At 41.0% G+C, this 25023-nt stretch overlaps 1 protein-coding gene across 1 annotated transcript in view; it reads right to left on the minus strand.

Moving 5' to 3' along the window:
* Nucleotides 1-25023, minus strand: part of myripb (myosin VIIA and Rab interacting protein b) — a 123299-nt gene that overhangs the window by 21131 nt on the left and 77145 nt on the right. Inside the window, exon 4 of the mRNA XM_085173508.1 lies at nucleotides 7061-7197. Within this exon, the coding sequence (XP_085029634.1) occupies nucleotides 7061-7197 (137 nt within the window). The remainder of the gene's footprint in view (nucleotides 1-7060; nucleotides 7198-25023) is intronic.

Raw genomic sequence — 25023 nt, forward strand, 5'->3', positions numbered from 1 at the left:
ACAGAACTAGCATCGTTATTGACTTTTCTAACTGACCAGTTGAGAGCAGTTTACTGTATAATTAATAGCTTTGGTGTGTCTGTGGAAACACATGTTGACACATGAAGGAGGATACAGAGTCCACACAGAAACACTGTCTGAGAGGCTGCAGTGTGCATCATACATCTTCAGCTCCAAAGGCTGAATTAATACAACCAAATGAGGCAACATTTGCTGAATGTTGTCAATGGCAGTGTGAGAATAAGCCAGAGGCTCAGAGCAAGTGTCCCATGTGAACAGCGTGAGTTGGCGACCCTGCTGATGACGTTTAAATATGCAAAGTATGTTGCCCCCGGAGACTGTTGACTGAAAATGTTACCGTGCTACAACGCTGATAGCGATTTATGACTGATTTATGAGCAAACGCACTAAAGTAAGATTGCAAAAATAGTAAATAATATATTTGCTAAGGCATATGCCACTGTGAACACACTAATTTCTGGATTTCACCCACAGGACGTCTATGCCTACAACCTTAACAAGCTGATGGATGTAGCTAGCATATTGCTCAAGAACCTGCTTGTCCTTCTAGAGTGCTTCAATCTCCAACCTCTTTAATGCTCCATATATAAGACAGAAGCAGTGTAGAGTCAGATTTTATTAAATTTTAAGGCATTACAACTGGATGAAGAACTTAATCTAGTTCATGCATTGTCTTACAAGAATAAAAACCGTGTACGGATATTGAATAATATGGTTTAATAGGCCACTGCGTGCTGCAGAAATCCAAATTCTCTGCTGTGTTGGAATAAAAATATTGATTACAAAAGCAAGCAGAAATGCCTGCTCTCATAAACAATTTGGGTTATGCTGATTGAAATAAATAGTGTCATAAAACAGACTATGTGGAAAGACAGAGGAAACAAAAGAGAGTGAGGGTGCATGAATAAATGAGCCAATAAAGCTCCACTTAGAGCATTCCTGAAGTGCCAGCAGCAGCGGCAGCAGGAGGAGGAGGAGAGTCTAGGCCGTTTCCTTTCAATTACTATGCAGCATCTGGCAGCACATACAGTCTCATAAACAAAGTCCTCAGAACAATGGCTTAACTGACAGAGTGTCTGTTCACATTATGAAAGCCTAGGTAGTGAAGAAAAGTAACGTTTATTTATCTGTGAGAATTTGGCATTTTCCTTATCCTTATTTGAGATTATGTCAAAGTCATTTAAATCTATCATGAAATGTAAGACACACGATGTAGGGTGTTTGATGAAATAACTTCATCCAGGTGGGGCTTCTAGCACCGGGAAGCGTGTGGGTTCATGCGTGATGAGAAATTAATTAGTATCGGGGCAAACACGGCCTTTAAAGTTCAAATGATGGCGGCGAGCAGTAAAATGAAGGAGAAAAATGTTTCCACTAATTAACTGCAGCTTTCAATTTTTTTTTTCACTTCTGAAAAGCAACCAAAGCCACCTGCAGACCGTAATTACTTAAAAGGACTGACTTGATGACTTGAAGCAAGTAGCCGATTGGACTAATCTTTCTAATGCAGGAAACAGGTCACGAACAATGCTGTTTAATGACTCAAGAATGCAGCCCCGAGTCAGCGAAAATGCTCATTTGGGACAAGAAGAAAACATTAATCCCACACAAAGCAGTGCATGAAAGAAAAAGATAAATACAGACATTATGGCAGAAAATCTTAAGAGGTTAGACATTAGTGTAGGAGTAGTTGAAAAGAGGAGTGGGATGTAGAAAAACTACTAGAAATAATACAAGGTGGTATTAAATCCAGGGGCTAAAGATCAGACCTTTCAGTGCATCAACACACACACATACTGTATCTAAATGAATGCCAGCAGATGCAGTTGACTTGTTGACACCACTAAAAGTCCAAGCCTTGTAGTTGTTTGCTTTAAACGTCAGTAGCTCTAGGCTCCCGGTTAACATTTTGCCCTCATCTTTGCACACATACAGAGCACTGTACTAAGAGTCACCAAGCTTTCAGCTCAAAGAGCCCAGCCAATCAAAAGAAAAGATCCCACAAATGCCAATAAATGATTTCCATGACTGTCTGGTGGAATAACTTTATCATAAAAGGTGCAAAAGAAGGTCTCAAATGAGGACAAATCTCTTAAAAATAAAAAATATATAAAAATGATCCAAGAGATCCTTGGGTTTTGTTACTACATTTCTCTTCTTCTGCCCTATTTTAGCAGAACAGCACAAAGACAGACTCAAGGTCACTGTTCACATTGTCCTGTCAGTGACTCACTAGATAAGCTACATGTAACCGCATAGCAGTTCAGTGCTGAAGGTTGAGACTCTAATCAGTCAGTGGGCAGAAATGGATCAGACCAGACCTCGTTCAACAGCATTTAAAAGAAGTTGCCTCATGAGCCAATGTAAAGCATTGTATTTGAAAGCAATCTGCTGTTTGCATGGAAACACATTCTGCGCTGAAGCTTTTTATCACCACATGTGAATTGTGTGAATCCAGTTTTACAATATGCATCACATTCAAAAGAATGAGAAAAAGAAAAGAAAAAAAAAGAGACTCAGAAGAGAAAGATTTGCACAAATGTTTGCAGCTACACATCAAACATTTGGAGTTACATCAGGTTTACTCACACGCCTGCTCCTCTTTCCCTCAACTTTCTCACTACTGAGAACTGAAGGTGATACGATGCCGGAGGATTTCTCAAGTCACTGTCACCTTCCTCGATAGGTAAGCCTCCCGAGCAATTGAAGGGATGTGACAGCAAACACAAAAGGCAGGAGAAAAGTAGGACATCAGTAATCCTCCATTTGAAATGAATGAGATTTAAGTGTCAGAAAAAAAATTCACCATTCCTGCTCTTGATCTTTTATAACCAACTCACCGCGCTGTGTTTCATGGCGAATTTTATGATGTTAAACCATAAAATGAGACTGGAGAGGCAGGGAGATATCTATAAACATTACATTGTGATGGAGATATTTAATCCAAAGCTAATCTGTTATAAAAAAAAATTGCCAATGGCCAATACCCAACATTGGCTACTGCACTTAAACCAGTTTACCACAGTGGAACAGAAATAGATTTTAGAAAGAAGCACAGCTTTTGCCAAAGACATGAACATGGAACAATATTTATTTAAAGTAGGCAGCCACTTTTTTAAGCACACCTGTTCGACTGCTCAACAGCAACTCGACAGGAAGAACAACCTACTGACACCATCAGATACAAGCGTTTTAATTTCCTAAGCTCCAAAGCAGACAAGTGGCTTACACTAAACTAATTTAGAAGTTTGAATAACTATGTTTGACAAGGTACTTGCAAGATGCCACAATTTAGATGACAGACACCTTTATTATGTATAACCAAACACCTAGCCGTGCTCCAGCTACAAAACAGTTAATTACCAGCACGTAAAGCTCAATAACATCACATCAGGGTTGTGCCGCTGGACAATGATGTCAGGGACTGATGATGGTCATTTGCTCTTCACACACTACTCTCATTTGTCCTGACGTCCTCACATCACCACCAACCAGTTACAGCAGACCATCTGATAGGCCCCTCCCTGAGCCTATCGGAGAGTTCTTCAGAGTTTTTCCTTCCCACTGTGGCCAAGTGATTGCTCAAAGGGCATTGTTTAAATGTTGGCGTTTTCTCTGTATTACTGTAGGGTCTTTACCTTACAATATCAAGCACCTTGAAGTGGCTATTCCTGCTGGTGCTATATACAGTAAATAAAACTGAATTGATGATGGTGCCTGTGCAGACAGAAAGGCCCCAGCCAGATAGATCCAGAACACAGGAATCCTCTCATACCATCATGGAGGTGGCCAGTGTTGTTTCGACAGGTTTGAGAATCAATGATTATGTAGCACCGCAGTTCAGGTCATTTCAGTGGGAAGAAAATGACCGAAGACAGAATCTGTGGGCCCCCTCCCACACTGTTGTTAGTGTTTCCAACCTTGGCGTCAGCAGTTTTGTACTCCTGCGTTGATGCCAGCTTGGAACTGATTCTTGATATTTCATATCAGTATTAAAATTTAAATGGATTCATACTCTGTCATGTGCTCTGTGTGCATAAGAGAAAGAAGTGCTTTCCCCTCTAGCCTCTTGCCATGACACTATACCATATCTCTGCTGTTTTCTGTGACATCTAATAGCTTCAGTTTGTTGACATGTAGGCTCTTATTCGCTGCAGGCTAAGAGTTTAATACTAAAATGTTTAAGAGAGACTAATGCACAATTAAAAACAACCGCTGCACACATTTCTTTTAATTTGATGCTATATTCCCCATCAAAGGCATTAATTACTAATTTAACACACATCCAGATCAGTGCTTTGCATCTGCCGATCCACTTAATCAGACACTTGGATCAGTTCTGAGAAAAGCAAAGAGAATAGACGGATGGATGATTCCCTTTAAGTCTTCTATCTGTTGTCACTGATATGCGATTTGCTCGTCTTCAGAGAACGTGGTCACCAACACTTCATCCATTCTTAATGCGAAAAAGTCCCCAGGCGCCACATTGATCACGCAGAGCAGCACTCGTATCCTTCCGTGCACACACAGACTATTGCCACAAAGGAGCATCGCTGCCTTCAACAGGGAAACATGGACGTGAAAGCACAAAGAGCATGTTCTGTTCCTTGCGTGACCTTCTCTTTGTCCTCAAAGAGAAGGTCACGCTCTCTCTTTGGAAACCCGATAGATGTAGAACAGTCACATCACTCCCACCGGCCGTCATGGCAGCTGACATTTCACACTCGTGTGGAACGGATTTCACTTTCAGTAGCCCCTCGGTGATGAAATATTTAACATTCTTTTCTATGAAAGCAGACTATATTTCACATATAGCCGGGGATGGTTTATGAAGCCGCTTTTATGTATGCATGAAGAAAAGAGATGATTAACATTCTGGTGGAGTTCCTGGGCTACATAACAAAAACGTATTTTTCTTGAAGCAAAACAGACCAAATGAGATGGTGCAACATCGGCTTGTTAATGAGCAACATCTTTATAATTGATCCCCCCACCACCACCCACCGCAATCTATTGCTGATTTACTTGCTGATCTTATTATTCTGTTGAGGCTCAGCAGTTCTGATGTAAATCGTGTTAATCTGTTTCCCTTATAAACTTGTCAAAACACTTGACATTAGCAGCCAAAAAGGAGCTTTTAGGAGCAATTTTCTTAAAGTCAAAGCCCTTACTTTTCTCAGCTTTAGCTGTGTCTTTTTGATCATTTTTTAAAATATCTTTTGAGTTAGTTTGACAGAACACAAAAGGGGTGGATGCAGGATGAATGATAATATATTTAATGCAAACACAAAAATGAAATATAACCTCTGACAGTGAGGACATCCACAGCTCTCCTGTACAAGCCACTAATATCCAGACACACACGCAGAACCTGAACGGCCTGCACACGTCACAGCATATCCATATCATATGGGCAGTCCGTTAGCCAGTTACTGGGAGTGGGTGTGAGTGGGTATTTGAGAATTGGAAGCTGTGTAATCTACTGGTTGGTTCAGGCAAGCTGGAAGACCATGAGCAGAGTCACATAATCCCTCCTCCTCCTCCCCAGATGGAGGAGAGGAGAGGACCCAGTGCAAGCAGAATGGGGAGGAGGATCGATGATTACAGAGGAGAGAAGTGGAGAGGAAATCAAACAACTAGAGGTTTACAAGGATGATCATTTTGTCCACTCACATACCAAAATAAAAGCTACAGTCACAACAACCAAAAAAATAAAAACCATGAAAGCTTTGTACTTCTCCCAGAAGGACACCCTACTGTGAAAATGATAGAAATGAACTGCAAAATGTCAAAAATGCGTGGAAGCCACTGAGTTACTGCATACTTGTAAAAACAAAACAGTCCCATCAAAGCTGTGCGATGAAGCTTTAAAAACCAGCATTTTATTGCTTTTAATAACACCATATAGTTGCTAAACTGAATTGTCACCATGTTATTAGACATATAGACATTAGACATGTAATCGTTGCTCTGGACATCATACTTTTAGATCTTTGTCATGCAGAATTTGGCCAATCCCATTAAAAGGAAACAACAATAACGCCACAGTAATAATTAATGTAAGTTGCATTGCAGGCTGTTGTACTATAGCTAAAGTCCTCTACTGTGTGCGTTACATAGTTGCAGATATAATTCCTTCTGGCTGTGATAATCATTGTGCCTCGTAAATCACTTTAGAAATTCCAGACAAAATAAACTTGATGTATTCCCTAAACATCTCAGCTCATCTAATCGTGCCTCAACTCTGACCTGATTTATCCCCTTTGTGTTCTTTTCCTCAATTTAATCCCATGTACCAGGATATGAAATAATGCCTTGTTGTCAGCCACAGGGTGCAGCCCGATCATGGTGCAGCCCGGTCAAAACAATGTTACGTGAAGCAGAGGAAGGCTGGGAGAAAAAAAATAAAAATCTGTTGGTATATACAAGAAGCAAAGTGACCTGAGATTAAGTGGCAGGACTTTTCCGGAGGGTAGCTTAACCATGACCATTACCAACTCCAACACTCGTGAGCACCAGCAGCAGCAGCAGTGACTCACCCACTTGCACGAAAGGCCAGTTCATAGGTGCAGAAGTATTTTCAACAAAACCAAGAGAGTCATTTGAGAGACTAGATTTCTTAAAACAACAAAAGACGAGTCAAAAGACGAGTCAAAGGACACGCAGCGGCGAGTTTCGCTTGAGCTGAAGACGTGCATGTGTGTGACAAAACCTTTGTTACCGATGACAAAACAATTAGGCAACCCATTACACGAGACGGCAAAAACGCGTGAAACAAAGCGAGTGACCATTTAACAACGTGGACTAATGAGCAATCAAGTGAGCTTGGCTGCGTTTACTCTTAATGTCTGGCCAAAACCAAGAATCTCAATTTTTTTGATCATCTTTCCAGCAAACGGCTTTAATCACAGCGAGATGCAGACGCTGCCAAAGAAGGATTGTATCTAAATTCAAAATGATGCCGAAGGGAATAATCACAGGGTTAAAAAAGATATATGGCAATAAAAAAAAGCATCATAATATGCAGGAATGTACTTACCTGGGAGATCAGAGAACGTTCCTCTCTCGATGATGTGCTTTCTGTACAGAGTCTTCAAAACCTTGGCGCTGCCGAACCTCTTGAAGCGACTCTTCACATTATTGTAATACCATTCGAGCGACTGTGTCTTCAAAATCCTGTAGGAGCGAAAGGAAACACGACATTGAGTCAAAATGAACAGATGGCAATAAAAGTGGTAGGGTTAAATTTCACTATAATCACAGCAGGATTATAACTTTGAGCTTAAGCCAAAACAATTAAATCTGCATAAGATGAGTATCTTCTAATAATTACAGAGATAGGCAGGCAACCAGACCTTATAGATCAATTAAGAAATGAATGGATGTATTACCCACTAAAGAGTGACGCACACAGGACTGTGGATCTCTGTTTTTGTGGACTTTTGATGTGTTTTAATTTAAAGCAAATTGGCTTTCAAGGGCTTCTTCCCTCGTTATGTGTAGGCTGTATAGAAGCTACAAAACCGTTTGAGCAGCACTGTTATGCAGCATCTTAGCAGCGTCTTGTGTGTTTGACAGCAGTGGATGCTTGCGGTTTTCAGATCTGTCGTCACATCATTTTTTAGCCCTTTTCTTATTTCTTGATGCACGGACCAGTGTGGATGCTTGAAGGGCAGCCAGGCAGACTGTAGCAGAGAGCAGATGATTACATAAGCAGTAATTCATAACAGCGAGGGTTATGAAAATCCCTCAGAAAACGCGCTCGGTTTGCGCCAGCGTTGCATTGGATTGCACGAAACTCTGCCAACTTTGTGGTTTATCTTGCAGTCCCTCCTGCTCTCCTCGTGCTTTTCCATGCCACTGTCACTCACATGGGAGGACAAACAAAGACATATTCACTGTTCAAGCAAAGAAAGCCACATAAACACACTGTATACATCATAGTACACAGTTAGGGTTTGTATGTTTCTGCCTTTGGAGCAGTCTTCACAAAACAAATCATCATAAATGATGAACATTTCCTTTGTAATTTGTCTCAACTCATTTCATTTTGTGTGTTACAACATTTTGTGCACAAAAAAAAACAGATACATTAAAAGCCTGTGGTACATAATAATTGATTAATTATGCTTTGGCAACACCAAATCAGCAGTGGAAAATATCCCCCACAAAAGTTCAATAGGTCTGCTTTTTTATCTTAATATGCATGAACAGGCTACAGGTCTGAGAGCCGGGGCTGCGGGCACACAGTTCTCTGTGCAAATATGACACCATGCTGCACATATCGTTGGCTCTATTTCCCATATTATGAAAGAGCAAAGTGAGAGAGCTCAAACAGACATGACAGAGTTTCTTAATGCGCGCGCATGTTGGGGCTTCTCCTCAATGAGTGGACTGGTTGGGAAAAGGGAGGGCGAAATAGCTATTCCTAATAAAGGGATGTGGTGTGTCCCTGAGGCTACATGGTCTGCCACATCCATCCCCTCCTCCCTCCTTTTTAACCTCCCTCTGCTGGATTTATTATCCTCTGCCTCTATCAGCTGGGCTGCTCAATGGGCCTCAGCTCCTTAATTTCATGCCATGGGGTCAACCCAGTCAATTTAATGGTGGCTACCGAGCTCAAGTAAAAAGGCCTGGCTCTTTTTCATCTCCATATGGGCTCGGGGAAGGCGGTACAGACATGAATCTGCGAGTGCAATGCAGTTATGAGCTGGCATCATATGAGGGAGAACTACAAATAGGGTCCATTTCTGAAATGAGCTAGTGCATCAGAGGCAATCTTTAAAGTGAAGGAAATACTGCAGGAAATGAAAGTGCTGCAAAGCAATGGTGAAATGAAGTTGTATGCCTGAGTAGCATCTATGTATAGAGCACAATGAAAATAAGTATCACTGACTGTCTACTAAACCCCATGGCCATTTGGAATTTGTCACTACTGCTATGCCCTACTTTCTTAAAAGCCACAGTACTACCTGGAAATGTGGATTTTCTCCCTGAAATTATGACTGTTTAACATACTAATAGTTTCCACCATAGTCCAGTTAAACTTGTGGTTAATTTAGAGTATGCAGCCTCTGGCTTTCTTTAAAAAAAAAAAATCTGTCCCTTTTAAAACATCTTCAAAAAGGCATACCGAAAGTGCACCAAGGATATTGACACCAGACCAATAAGACTAACACTGATCATCTCAGAGTGAAATTATTCTCTGGGAGAGCGTTGATGCTGTCAATCGTGGATATTACTTGGACACATAAAATTGTTGCAGACCAACAACAATAACAATAGAACTCTTTGGCAACACTTTGTTGCATTGTTGATCCATTCAAAGAGTCCAGATCTTTGACCCAGACTTTAATCCAACTAAGCACTGCAATAAGTCTATGAAAATCCCATCCAGGGACTGAGACCCAAAGGATCCAGTGCTGATGTCATATTAAATGTTTAAACTCATAAATGTTACTATTTCATTTTTTTCTTTTTTAAAGTGCTAATTTAAAATTTTATATGAGCAACACATCTCAAAAATGTTTGGAAGTAGGTTAAGTAAGTGGTACTAAAAAGAAAACAGCTGGAGGAACATTTTGCAACGAATTCAATTAATTCGGCAACAGGTCAGCAACATAACCGAATGTCTTGATGTATTCTCAATCATCCAGGTAAGCAAAAAAGGTTGATTCTGTTCATCTGGATGTAGCGAGAAATGTTTCTCCCACTAAAAACGCTACGTCCAGATGAACAGAATCAACCTTTTGAGAACATGATTGGATATAAAAAAAGTGCATCTTAGAGAGGCAAAGACTGTCTGAAATAAAAACAGGTTCACTACTCTGGAAAAAAACAGCATTTGTCTCACAATGTGAAATAGCAAAGAATATCTCATAATCTATAGCAAATCTCTGTGTGCAAGATTCTGAATGCTACGCAGTGCTAAACCTGCCCGGTCTGACGTGTAGCTGCCATCAAATTCAAAATTTGATTTCTCTTGAAATTTCAAATGTTCTCAATTTAAACATTTTATATGTTTTCTATGGTCTGTTGTGAGAGTTGGGGTTAAATGTGGCTTTATGAGATTTATAAGTTATTGGTTTACATTGTAGACAGCATCCTAACTTATTTAGAATTGGGGTTGTATGTTATATATACATATATATAGCCTCACAGTGGCCCAGAGCTTTCACTCCTTGGTTTGCCAGTCTCACTGGCACAAAAAACCGCTGACCAGTAAATGCAATCCCCAGCTTAGACATCTGCTTCGTTCCATACCAGTGACACAAACTTTTTATAGTCAAGTGCTCCCTTTAAAAAAAAGACAGATGGATTAAGGACAGAGGGAGAGGCGTCTTGATGAATGAAGCATGACATTGCTTCCCTGGAGTGATCTGATCTAAAAAGAAGATGAAGAAGGGAGGAGAGTAGAGTGGATAAGCAGAGGCTTTCAAGCAAGAGCTCCACTGTTGTGTGAGCTTCTGCAAATACTCATACGCACTTTAATAATGAGGCTAAGAGATTCCCTGAAGCTCAGCTGCTGCATGAATAAGAGGGATTCCTGTGGTCTCCTGACGCTAGGTTTACCCTTCCGTCATCATCACTTTGCTCAACTCCCTGCCGAAGCTTTGGAACCAGCGCTTCATTTCTTAAAGGGGCTTCTTCTCTAACCCGTTTGCCCTCTGTACTTCAGAAACCAATTTGTACATCTAAATGAATCCTAAATAAAATATATATAACAGTACGTCAAAGAAGTGCAATAAGAGTAGCTGGATTTGCTGACTTCCCACCTCCCCCAGAAAAGGGAAACTATTATCATAATTGACTTTCTGTGCCTTCTAATTAGTTGGTTCAGCTTCTGTTGAAGTCACTGTAGAGGCAACGGAAGGAGAAGGGAAGGTGGGGGTTGACTATTGCAGCACATAAAACAAACCACATTCCCTTCTGAAGACATGTGGAGTGATTGATCTTGTTAATGTAAGACGAAAAGATGAAAAATGAGATTGTATTCAGCTCCAGGTTTAGATCAAAGTGCCTGATACAGGGGAGGTTAAAACTCCCAGGTTGTGAGGTCTAACTGAAACAAAAGCTCAATGACTTATTCCATACAGTACAATCCTGTTTTTGTTCCACAAACTCAACAACTCATTTTTTTGCCTCATAAAATTTTGAAGTAGTCTACACTAAGTTTTCCATTCTCTAGTTGCATAGGCAGCAGCCTAAGCATAGAAGCCCAGACCTCCATTGACATTTGTCAGTGTATTACTTGTGCCCTCTCCAAAGGAATGTTAGGTCACCCAAGGGACCCAACAGCAACCCTAGAGGCTGTCAAGATACAACATTTAGCTCAGTGACATTTTTGGATATTGCAAGCTATGGTGAAGAATCAAAGCTTGATTAGGGAGAGAATTTAATTGTAATTTATGATATGAGCACCAGGAGAAAACGGTCCCAACAAGAATGAATGTGTTTCATCTGCATCTTTGACTGCTTCTGCAGTGGTGTGCTTGTACAGATTAGATTAGTCCAGGAGGGAGAAGTGGGAATGAGAGATTGATTTAACATGCACACTGTAAACTGTGGAAATAAAACCAGGACAATAGAGAAATATATACCATATGGTTTAATATATGATTTAATTTCTTTGTGTGATTATTAATAATACAAACTACATAAGCACTGATCTACAGCAGTAACAAAAATCTATTTTTTTCAAAATATACTGGCAAGAATAGTCTTCATTTAGCAGTTTGCTTCATGCTCTTTACATAAACAGTCAGTAATATGGGATGTCTTGAATATCATCTCAGACACTCAGGCCCACCTCCTTTTCAAACCTTCTCTTTGTTAGGGGCAGCCAATTAGAAGAAAGGTGGCTTAGAGGGAGGGTGGCTTTAAAGTAAATGAAATGAGGGGCAGCAGTGCCAGTATTTATTACCACTCACTAAAGTGAAAGATTAAGAACATTAATAATTAATAATATATGGGACTGGAAAGAATCATAATAGTTGAAACCTAAATCTATTTTAGTATTCAGGTCCCTGTACTTTTTATCTGTGTTTTAAGGAATATAGCCGGTCATGCACACAGGTTTTATGACACAAAGCTGAGAAAAATGCTGATTATTTTGTATATATGCAATGCATTGTAAAATAATTGGCACCGTTTTCAGCTTGGCGTTAATAGCAATGCTGTCTGTTTCACTATATCACAGCACTAAAGACATGCTACTAAAATATAGGCATTGGCAGAGTAGGACAAGGTCGTGGGTCAACTGCAATGCCCATGAGATTTTCTGCAAACCTGGGCAGAACCGTACTAACCTGTCGGTATGATTTAAAACAGCATGTGGCTTGCAGGAGGCAGGAAAACAGTGCTCACACAGCAGTAGTCCTGTACATAACCTTTCTAGGAAGCAGCATGAATATTGATCAACTGCCTGTTCCTCTGTGATTGACATTTAGATAGGCAGGAAGAGGAAAATAAAAAGAATACATTATTTAATAAGGCGGTAAGAGGCGTATTTGTATTTCATGCACCATTTCTCCTTTTCTAATTTAGTGAGTGTGCTTTTTATTATTATTTCTGCATCCTTTCTCTTGCATGCTTTCTGTTCCTGCTGGAATAAATAATGTGCTCATTTAAAAGCACACCTCAGCTGGAAATATATTATATAAAATGCCAGATATGATGTTCAAATACGGGTAGAATAACAACCCAAACAACACATTGCATGCTACTCATTTAGAAGTCCGAGAGCGCTGACCATATGATCAGGGTCTGTAGAGAACACAGAGCATCTGTTTCTATGATACAGTCTATATATCACAGGAAGAGCAGGAGGTCACTTAATGAACAGGGCACTATGACCGGAGCATTTTCATGCTGCATGTATTTAAATATACACGGGATTTAACTTGGACAGTTGCTTCAGGTTCAAAGTAAGGTGCTTTGGCACATTCATTTCACTTATCTGTATCTTTAAAAAGTATACAAATTTAAGCACAGACAGCTTTAAGCAATGGGCAGAAAATTTACTCTTCCATTGCTTCTTTCTGCTAGCTTTCTTTCATGGCCTAAAGCTATCATCCTTCTCTCTCCCCATCTCTCTGCCTCATGTGTGTCCATCCTGCTTTTTATCATTCAGCTCTCTCTTTAGACCTTCACCTTTCAGTGCTGGCAGCTGAAAGAGACCAGGGCACAGTATGGAAATTACTATGCTACTTATGCACTGCCAAAATGGCTTTCTTAAAAATCAGTTAATCGATGAAGGATTAGACACTGAGCTTAATTAATTTCTTTCTGAATGAAGTGACGCCTAGATCAATCAGTGTTTACTCATGAGAGACATTTAATATCCTCCTTGAGGTTGATGCAGAACGTTTACAAGTTTAGTTTGTGAAAACTGTAAGATATCTTATTTAGAACCATATATTATCTAATAACTAGCAGAATACAGGGTGTTGCAAACAGCATTTGCTCTACTGTGCAGATAAATGTAATAACAGCATTTGAAGTTTTTGGACAGACTGAAAGTTTATCAGTCATGAGGGTTTGAGTTTCAATTGGAGCTTGAAATTCACCCCTCATGGTGCAATTTTGGCATGGATTACCTACCTTGTCATTCACACATCGTCACAGCACAGGCACGTCTTGAAGAATACAAAGAGAGGCTCAAATATGCTGCTCAAGAACATACGAAACTCAGGCGACATTGAGCCCCCAAATATCTACACAGTGTAGATATTTGTGTTTTTTAATTGCAAAGGTTTAGGAATAAATTAAGACCTCTCAATTTTAAATACACGTAGACATTGAGGGCTAGCAGGAGGGACTATGCGCTTACCTGCTGCTCTCTGGCAGGTAGCTCCATGCCCTCCTGGGTTTTAAATGCACCTTAGAACACACATACATCAACACTACAATGAGCGGGTGGAGGGAGGTTAGGAGTCTTCTCTCACCCTCGTTCTCTGCTTCCTGCTGGAGCAGGGGGGCTAGGAGGAGGAGTTGGCCGTCCGACTGGGATCCGGAATGTGGGGCCTCCCTGCTGCTGCGGAGTCGGGGCGGTCTGCTTCTCCCCACCGCAGGGAAAAGGGTAACACAACCTGGGTCTGGGTGCGGTTCCCCCCTCCAGGGGCAAGGGTACCTAGACCCGGTTCGTAGAGTACGCTTGGGGAGTGTGATTGTGTGTACAGCGTCTCTTTATGTCTGTCTCCACGTTGGTTGAGTGTGGAGTAAGTGCATATGAGAGCATGAGGGTGGGAATGGATGTTTGTATCTGTGTGTGCCTGTATGTCTGTGTCTATATGTCAGGTTGGGTATCAGATGCCACCTCTCTGAGGACAGCTCAGGCCCTCCAAGGTTTGGAGGCCTATCTCCCCCCACCACTTCCCCTGCCGGGGGCGGACTCCCTCAGACATCGGTGCGTTGGTGGTTCTTTGTGTCCGGGGGTGGGCGTCCGGGTGCACACCGGCTCACTCCTTGGCGGCTGCTTATCGGGGCCTGGAGCCTGGGGCTCGCTTGGGCCACCTCGGGGGTGGGGTGCCCCCGCCTCGTCGGCCTGGGGCTCGGTCACATCAGGCACAGCTGGCTGCCGGCGGAGCTCACGGGCACGTCACTGCAGCCCCCCCTGGCTTCTGCTCCGTGGCTGCTGGGTGACCCCTCATCTGGGACTCTCCTCGGCTCTTTCTGGGACAGTGGGCGCGGCTGCCCCTCTGTTGGTCTTCCTTGGTCTCTTGTGTTTCTGGGGGCCTCTGGATGTCTGGAGTTTTGATCTCCTCCATACCTGCTTCATGCCCTGGAGGACGGGGCAGTGGCCCCCCACACCCTCTAGCAGATCATTACATGAGGGAACCTTTTAAGAAACAAGCGCGTCCATGCTCACAGGTGTACACACGGGTGATCACACACACAAACTACACCCTTTTTGGCTCCTACCTCAATGCACACTGTGCTGTCGATCTTACGTGCTGCACAATAATGTTTAATATTTAGTAGTTACTGTCATATTCCCATATATCATTGGTGATGTGGTTTATTGTATTACTCTCGTTTTCTTCTGCTTGTTTTCTTTTTTCTTTCTCAACAGGTGATCCAGGTGATCGATATATGTATTTATTTTTTATTTATTTATTTTTTTCTTCTGCTTATTCTGTTGGTTTTTTTTTTTTGCCCTTCTTCCCCCGTCCCTCTTCTCAACTGTCTTTCTTTCCCTCTTTCTTTCTCCCTTTCCTTTCCCCAGTCAAATCTGTCCCGTATTCAGCAAGTGAAAATAAAAATAAAGAATAAAAGGTGAATCAAATGGACCATTACGGCAAAGCTGGGATGGTCAATTGGTAAAGAAAAACCGTTGGGCATCTTTCTTCGCCTTTAGACAATAATTCTGATGGCAAAAGAGCCAACGGGACAGGCAAAAAAAAAAAAAAAAAAAAAAAAAAAAAAAAAAAAAAAAAAAGGAATAAATTAAGAAAGTGTTTGTGATGATTTTAGATGTTTTCTTGACCTGTAAGATATTTTACATTGTTTGACCCAGTGGGTCACCCCCTTTGGTTTAAAGTGACAAGTCTTGACCAGAAGCATTTGTTTTTCCATTGAGGTTTTTTTTCTACAGTGCAATTTTCTACTGGATGGACTGCAGTTTTGGCATGTCTGCACGTCACAATTCTTTTTTTGAAGTTGCAGCTTGATCCAAATACACAAAAATGGCATGTGGATAAAATTTAGGAAAACCAGAAACTAACCCATGCTTTATGACCTGGAGTAAACTTACCTGGAGCTATAAGCTCAATTTGGGCTCTTCATTAATCTCTCTCTTCCTGTGTTTACAGTTTGAACTAATGGGAAAAAACAGCCTGTAATTGTTAGGTCTCTGTTCCCTCTGTTGTAGTGCCTGCCTGTGAGTCTGTGTCTGTAAGTTCAGTCTATGTTATGTTTCCTGTTTTATTTTGAAAGTATGTGTCTCATGTAAATGCGTCTAGTTTTGCTTCCTTTGTCTCGTTAGGCCTGATTTGCCCCAGCTGTGTTTCCCTCCTGTTGCCCATTCCCTGATTGCTCCCTCTATGTATTTAATCCCTATGTTTCAGTTTGTCGGTGTCGCGATCTACCCTCATCTTGCTGTGTGTTCTGGCTGCGTAAGCTTATTTTGTATTCCTAGTTTTGTTACCCTTTTGAGTTCGTTTTGTTTCCGTGAGTCTGCATTTTGGGTCCACCATTCCTGCCTGCACACAGCCTTCACATGACAGTAATGCTTTTACTGCTTGTCATACAGTATGAAATAGAATATGATTTACATTTGGAGAAATTAGCAAAAGTGAACCAAAATTAAGGCACGTACACAGTGGAGTAATTGAGCATTTGAGAATTAAGTAAGGGCACTGACCACAATTTGGCTCCTGTAACAGCTGGCCAGATGTGTTGTCGTGTGTTGCTGTTCAGTTGCACATGTAGGTCTGTTAAAAGTGATATCAGACATATTTACTTTAAACCACTACATGGCCATCTGGCGAAATAAGAAAGCTACAAAGGTTTTTTAACACCAGCTGCGGCGCATTTACATATTATTTGACGTGACTGTACAGAGCATATAGGAAAAGGAGATAATCTGCTCTCAGAGTCCTCCTCCTGCACAGCTAGAGCACCACATGGGATTTTAAGCGGAGCATGCGGAGAGGCAGAACGCTGCAGCAGCCCAGCAATGTGGGGAATTTTGTCACAGAATAGACCGCAGTTACGCTTTCCACCACACAAGTCCTCCTCCATCTGGCTATTCTGTGTTGATAATGAAAACTGCAGGTCCCTGCAGCCTTTATCTGAGCAGCTATCTGAAGCCAAAAATCATGGACGGTCAATATGATTAGAGGCTGAATGAGGCGAAAGCGTGTAAACAAAATGAATTAGCTAAATGTCGTGTGAGAAAACTACAAAGCTTGTGGTTGTAATTAAAACTCAATAAGATGGCATCGCTGGTGTTTTGATTTTTTTTTTCCTAGGTCACTGTGGGAGCCCTGATTTTATCCTCTTAATGTCATCAAACACCTCAGCAAGGAAATGAAAATGCAGTCAAATAAAAAGGATTTTAGAGATTACACAATAACTGAATAGAAAAAAAAAACAGGAAATATATGTTTTTTTATATCCCCAATATTACAGCATCAAAGGTGGAAGAAATACTTTAATGTAGCGAAGTTATTATTGAGATTATCCTGTAATGAGAAGATCAGTCCTCCTAATTGCAAACGTTTCCATCAACAATTATCTTGCAGAAATGCCCTTTCCCTATTGACCCCTGTATATCCTCAGTAATTGCAAACTTAGCTGAATAATAATGTCAGCTATGCACGTACGCTGTATAAAAAGAAAAAAATCAGTCAGTGGGAAATGAGAGAAGGGAGAGCTGAATAGAGGTCATTAACCTGATTCAAACCTCAGACATTCTCTGCGAGTTACTTTGACACAAGGACAAACAGGGAAAAAAAAGTGGTAATCCTGAATGCTGAAGCTGCCAGAGCTCAATGTACCGAAGTGTCATTCTTAACAGGCTGTTAGAGAGCAGGAGGACCGAGCCTGACAGCACCAGACAGATATCAGGATACACTGTCACCAGTCAGAGGCAGGAGAGAGGAGCAACGGAGGGGAATGAGAGGGCAGAGCAGGATAGGAAACGAAGGCAACGATGGTCATGTTAAGAAGAAAGGTCATTGCGTCGATGGGCGTCATGGATGCCAGGCACACGGGGCATTTGCTCTGCGTGGTCTATTTTTAGAAGTCTTTTTGAAAGCATGCCACCATCCTATAATCCATGTGAATCGATCTTCAGTGGAAAATTGGGGGAAGCAAAGATGTCTTTAGTTGCAGTTGGCGTTTTAAGATGACTTTGAATTTATATGTGTGTGTGTGCTTGATAAGCCAGGAAACCATGAAAGAGGTTTTTTTTCCCCACATAAGAGGAACATATTGTATGGAAAGTGTTTCAGAGAAGGTTACAGAACAGCTCCAGACATTAAAGTTTGACATTTTGAATCAGGTCGCCTAAAGCAATGGTCTGTATGGAAAAGTTCACCTCGCTTTCCGCTTGCATGAAAGAAAGATGAAAAAGGTTTCGGGTTGCATTTCTGGTGCGGATGAAGTGCTTGTCCTTGGCTTGAAAGACACATCCCATTAATGCACTAATGTCATTTATAGCATAAGCACAGCTTTATTGTTCTACACACCACAGAGGTCACATGCAGCTGAAGAGAAATCAGATTAACGGTGATTATTTGTAGAAGTTTTTAGAGCAGACTGATGCCCATTAAAGACTAAATACCCTGCAGTGCTTCCAGTCTGAAATCTATATGCAAATGGACACTAAAGGCGGCACATGGCTTTAAAAGCCAAACCCACAAATCTGGTCAGTAGACCCGCATGCCTGTCTCTATCTCACAAGGGCATATCTGAATATTATGAATTGCACTGCCACAGGAGACCATTTCTTTTCTCCAGTGAAGATGTTATAAACCAGCTCCTATTACACTCAAGTGAGTTTTTTTCCCTCCCCGTGTGTGTGGGTCTGAATATACAAGCATTTTTCTATTGAAATGATTCCTGTGTAGCTGTGGGCCACATTCTTCACTTTTTAAATGTATTTCAAAAAATTCAGCCAACCAGACGATAAAGCTGGCCATTTCACTGCATTCCCACCAATTAGGAAACCAACAAAGGGCCTGCTTCCCAAATGAGCCTCTGGCTGCCCTCATACTGGAAACAGTTCCCATTAAGTTAGTCACACGCCACCACCCAAAACACAAAAATCACTGGGACAGCAGAAGCCTCCTGTTTTTTGGGGGGGGGGTTTGTTTTCAGTATCACTGCATTTCTGACTCTCTTTGTTTCTCTTGAAATGCTTCCCTTAACTCATTCATGAAAAATTACACATGTATGTTTAATCTGAAAAGAAAGGAAATGAGGCAGAGGATGGTCCCACTGCTGAGGTGTTGTTAGCAGAACAGGGACAGCACTGGATTGTTTAGTGGTTTATTGCCCCAAAACATAATGATGTCAACTAGCAACATTTATGTGAATATTAGCATTTTTTAAAGAATATTGGACATGCTTAGCCAGACCGTGAAAGTAATGTACACGTGCTAGTGACAAAGGTTACAAAGAGAGGTTAAAGACAACTGCTATGTAGCAATCTATTTTTTTTTTGCAACTAAAAAGTCAGAAAGTCAAAGTGACACTCATGAGAATAAGAGATGTAAGAATGTGTTTTATGTTTCAGAGCTACGGCTAGAAGGTCAAAGCTCCTCTTTTGCATCAGGACTGAAAAAAGGAATTTAGGATGTAAAAACGAAGGCTAATTATTCTTGTGATGAAAACGACATTAAAGTAATTACTGTAACAAGCCCACTACAATAGGAACTGTTTACAGTTTATAATCGTCGTGCTTAATATTTCTTAATTACCTCAGTTTAACCTGTTTGTGCTAAGTGGAACACTTTCAGGTAACTATAAAGATAAATATAACATTATCTTGAGCACTCACACAGACATGGTACAAAGCTAATAAGACTCTACCCGGCTCAGTCTGGTAGACAGGGCGTGGTAGACGGATGACAATAAATCATTAATGTTAGGCACAGAAATGCATGCAGTGTGCATACACGCTCGCTCACACACACATACACATCCTTGTACACTTCTCTTTATGGTGACCCATTAAAGCATTTCCTAGCCCAATACTCTAAAATACAAAAAAAAAAAACCAAATTTCCCAGAGGAACCCACCCGAGGGATTAATAAAGTTTTATCTATCTATCTATCTAAAACCAAACCTTGGCTGTCTACCTGCAATTTGAAACATGTGGGGTCCCCAAAAGCAATTGTTGTATCCTACAAGTATAGTGGGCTCCTGGTTATCAGACCCCACAAATGTAGTAAAACAAGTCTACACACACACACACACACACTAATTTATCTCTTCTCTCTTACTCATCCATCCTTCCCCATTTACAGCGTGGTGTTTTCTCTGCGCCATCGCTGATTTTGTGGTGACTGAGACAGATGGGAGGGTTGAGAGGGGAATGGCTCACCAACTGAAGAGGAGAAATCCCTCATTGTCTTTTACTATGAGCTGAAAAGGAGTTATCATCATCATCATCATATTCTTTATGCCTTTTGCACCATCCCCCCTTCATTCCCCCTTTTGCTTTTTTTGTCAACATATTATTGTTTTCAAGTTGGTCTCTTCATTCATTTCTCTGTATATTTTTCATAAAGAAATCTGGGTAAATTAAAACAGGGTAACAGTATTAAAACAGTTTCTTAACCTCCTAGGACCTGGCGTCCACATATGTGGACATCACATTTTGGGTTGTCTAGTCCAAAATACTAAATTTTGCTCTACAAGGGCCTGTTATCCACTTACGGGGACATTATACTGCCACTGCTCTATCAAAATTTAAAACGAATGTCCTCATATGTGGATCTCATTTTTCTCAGAAAAACATTCATCACGTCGCAATCAGCCCAAATAACAAAGATAAATTAAAAATCCATGCCATGAAAGAGTTTGAGTTCAACAGATACATATATAGATCAACTTGGAGTGTCTTACGATTGTGGAAACAATATTCAAAAGGTATATGTCAGACTGTGACATGTCATCATGCACCAATAGCTTCAGTGTGATCAGGCTTATGAGGGACTGTATATTGGAGATATGGTGTTAGTGTGAAGTGGATGAGAGGATAGAAGGCTGCAAAGATGGATGCAGTGTAGATGAAACAGAGTGCCATCCATCAACCAGTGGCCTCTGTGACAGTCTACCCTATATGACTAACCAAACACATACTAAGCTAAGAGGGCTTTACCGCAGCGTGAGAGGATATAACCTCACCTTCAAACTATTTCACCATTAGGTCAGATCATAATCTTTTCAGCCTATATTTTTTCTCGTCTTTTAATTACCAATGTAAGCTTCATGAGGATAAAACCTTCCAAAACTACATCAGAAAAGCAAAATCATGTATGGCAACATATGAAGGAAAATGTACCAGTTCAAAGATTAAGCTCATTTGGATGACTGGTGCATTAACACACTGCTGTTTAAGCATCTTTTTGCCAGTTTTTGGCTTTGATCACTCAGAAGAACCTTTGGCCTTCCTCTTTCATGTCAGTGTGCACATGCAGACGTGCACTGTACTCCAGGCCAGGGCAGGGAAGCGCTGCATTATTCATACTAATGCTGTCACACTGAGTAATTGAAGCCAGGAAGAGGTGGAGGGTGCAAAGTGCGAGTGCATAGACACCTTCTCTCACTGCCTCCAAGTAGGAATTGTTTTGATCATTATCAGTGACCTCTAGGTGCGATCGCTGCAGACATCAAGGTGATATTCTGCATCTGATGGCAAAGTCAATATTGAAAGAGGTTGTGGCGGTCAGTGTATGGACAGACATACAGCTGCACTGTATGCTGCTGGTAGTAATGTACTGGAAATACAGGAAAAACCCTTCATAAATATGGGATACTCAGTTCTCCCAAATTTATTTTAAAATAATCATTTTTGACACTATGAAAGAAATACTCAAATGTTTTCTCGAAAGTGTTAATAAAACATCTTAGTTCTGAATTAATGAATATTGTAAAATTTAAGTGTGTCTAATTCATGTTGTGCTATACACATCATGCAAATTTTGGTACAGAAAATTCCACATTTTGTTAAGAAACCTATTTAAACCTTTTGAAAATATGTTGCACATCCTATTTTTTATCTTTGTTCTTATTTAATAGATACCTGCAGTTGCACTCTCAACATTTGCTGTTGAGATATTTGATGGAATCTAATTCAGCTTCATGCTGCTGTGTTGGAAGTGTTGTAGAGAGCTAATGTGGCCGATCACTCAGACTTCAGCTGTGACTCATAACGTTGCCTTCACAAGATAAAGGATCCTCTTGCCTTTTTTTTTCATGCACCTGCTTTAAATGTTATCAACCCATTAGGCTAAATATTAGGCTAAATGACTGTTATCACTCACATAGATTTAGCTTGTATGGGCTCTCCCCCACCTTGTAGCTGGTTCAGTAGGCTTACAACATTACAACACAACAAGTGGTGGTGGTGACGGTGGCGGTATATATAACACATATGGGTGTTTGCTGAAACAATCGTGGCAAGTCTTTATTCACCAGAGGTGAAGTAGGTGATGGCGTGAGTCATTTGCTGAACTTTAACCCCAGAGATTGAGGTAGGTAGTCCATATGTTTTAGTGATTTTGCCTTTTTACTTTGAGTTTCTGTTTGGTTTGGTTAAAGCACAAAAATTCCTTGTTTGGGGCAGGGAATAACTATGGTTTGTGTTTACAATTACACACACACTACATGTACCCTTCTGCTCTACTGTGTGCAGTTGGGCCCAATCTGAATCTGAAGCCTCTGGGTAGTAAAAAAAATTCCAATGGTTATTTATTTATTTTATATATGAGGAACTATGAGTCACAAAACTGAATAAAGAACAAGCTGAAAAAGTAATGTGTTCTGCTTGAAGTATTTTTATTTAAAGCTACCTATCTGACTAGATGAAAATGTCATCTGGACGTGTAAAATTTAAATCTGATGCTGGAAAGCTGATTGTAGGGTATGCTGTGTTCAAGTGACAGGCACAGTGGAGGAGTGAGCATTCTCTGTATAAGCCAGAGCCACTAAGAGGCTGCAAACATGGTAAGTGGTGAGTTGAACTAATGAATTACACTTGACCTGTGCACCCAAACAATCTTCTCCAATGCAATGTCAGAATGTAGGCAAGTGTTTTGGTGTGTGTGTGTGTATGTGTGTGTATGTGTGTATGTGTGTGTATGTGTGTGTGTGTGTGTGTGTGTGTGTGTGTGTGGAGGTGGTAAGGAAAGGGATTAGCAAGCATGATCTAACCCAAAGATGTGTTTAACCTCTTCTTCACCTCATTTCTTCTATCCATATTTCTTTCTTGTCCTTTTATCTTTGTCCATCTTTGAGTTTTTTGCAGTCCATGTTTGTACCAAGATTTCTGAGTGTGTTTGTGGTAAAATATATATATTTCTTCCAGATGATACTTTGTCCTGTATCCCCGAAGTGTGCATTAGTCTGTCTGCTTGTAAACATAAGAGATTCATGTTTATCTGTTAGGTCCGTGTGTGTCCTCTGCAGGTAGAGAGGCAATCTTTTTTCATACCGCCAAAAGGAGATGGGCCCAGGTTTAGGGGATTTCAAACTCACTTACGTATTCTTCACATACCTCCCCCCTCAAGATGTGTATGCTGAAGTGAACAGAAACAGCGTGGATGTGTGAATCCTGTGGCTGTTTGCTGGGGTGAAAAATGATCCTAGCTGAGGGCGAGTGAGGATGGTTTCATGCCTCAGATAGAGAGAGAGGCTGGAATACAGAACGAGAGAGTGACAGAAAGCATGAGAGTGGTGACGCAGAAAGTGGGGGAGAGCGAGAGAGAGGCTCCACAACTGTGGAGAAAGCCTTCATTCAAAATGCATGAATCTACAAGTCAGGTAATCATGAGAGAACCTGCAAGGCTTCCACAAAGAAACCTCTGCAGGTAAAAGCACTCGATACTCAGGGCACTTAATGCACATAACGCATAAATTAATAGTCACGTTGACTCACACAATAAAGACACATTCCAAATAAGACAACAAAAACTGGCACATATGCTACATATCTCTGCAACATGGCCCCTATTTGTTATAAAAAGCTGCCACAAGTCTCAATAGCAGTGCAGAGTACATTTGTGCATTGCACTCTTATTTGCGAGCTCTTATGCCAAGAAATGTGCACAGAGTGCCTCACTTTGCGTTTGCATGCGTGCGTGTGTTTGTGAACTAGATCGATGCACAAGTGTGTCTGCTTGCTGCTTTGATATCTTTCACATTGGCAGCTCCGATATGAACGGCTGCTTTGATCCCATTCGAATCAGACAACATCACCCGGGTTCCTTTGCTGCTGCTCTAAACACACAGCCTGAAAGGCACACAGAGACAGAAAAGGAGGAGGATTCCTATTGTTTTCCAATTGCATTGGTTGCTATGGATCAGCGGTCATTCCATGTTCAGAGGAGCTATCTCCTGAAAGATGTTCTGTGGCTTTTTTGCCAACAGATTAATAAAAAAATAGATCTGTCCATATTTAGGCATTGCTTGTGTTTTGGGAACATACTAAAAGAAAGTGAAAGTATAAATCTATAACTCTTCCAGTAGAACATCCAGAGCAAAGAATCCCTGAAACCAGTTTGTTTTTTTAGAAAACTGACAGAGAACTTGTACTTGATTTTCATATATGACAATACAACAAGGAGGTGAAACGCATGCCCTCTGGTACAGAACATAAGAATCGCACTTCTTAATACAGAGACTCTGAAATTATGGTAAATGCTTAAATGGGAATCCTATCCCTCCATTTTCTTGGGGACATTAGTAGATAAAATGATTAACAAAAAAGAAGGTGGAAAACTTCACACGGCTGTTTCAAAACTGACAATGCAGGCAGGGAGGTATCCAGCACCAATCAGCCAGCCCCAGAAACAGCAGGAGGTACAGACTTGATAACATCATGTGATTTTTCAACAAATGAGATCAAACAGCACTCCTCGCTCAGGTGGGAAATCATGACTAAACAAGGTGAACGGAGTGCTCTAAGCGCCGCAGTGATGCACAGACAAAGCCTCATTTAAAGTGCTGAAAAATGGAAGAGGAGGTGCAATGAGACAGGAGGCCTGGAGCAATGTACAGCTATTGATATGCAGCAGAGCGCGCAATAAGGATGTGTACATACACACCACTTGAAGTCCTTCGGAACGGCAACAGTACAGGGAAAGTGGGGTAGTGAAATTAGCATATTCGTCTAATTGTTATTCATTTACACTGGCTCCATTTCCCAGTGCATTAAGTCCACATGTGAGATGTGTGCATTATATTTCTCAGCATGCCCGAGCATATGCTGCAAGGACAACTGATGGATATCAGGCAGCCCTCTGAAGTCTTGTCAAAGAAAGCGCGAG

This window comes from Neolamprologus multifasciatus, chromosome 9, assembly GCF_963576455.1.
Source record: "Neolamprologus multifasciatus chromosome 9, fNeoMul1.2, whole genome shotgun sequence".
Taxonomy (NCBI): domain Eukaryota; kingdom Metazoa; phylum Chordata; class Actinopteri; order Cichliformes; family Cichlidae; genus Neolamprologus; species Neolamprologus multifasciatus.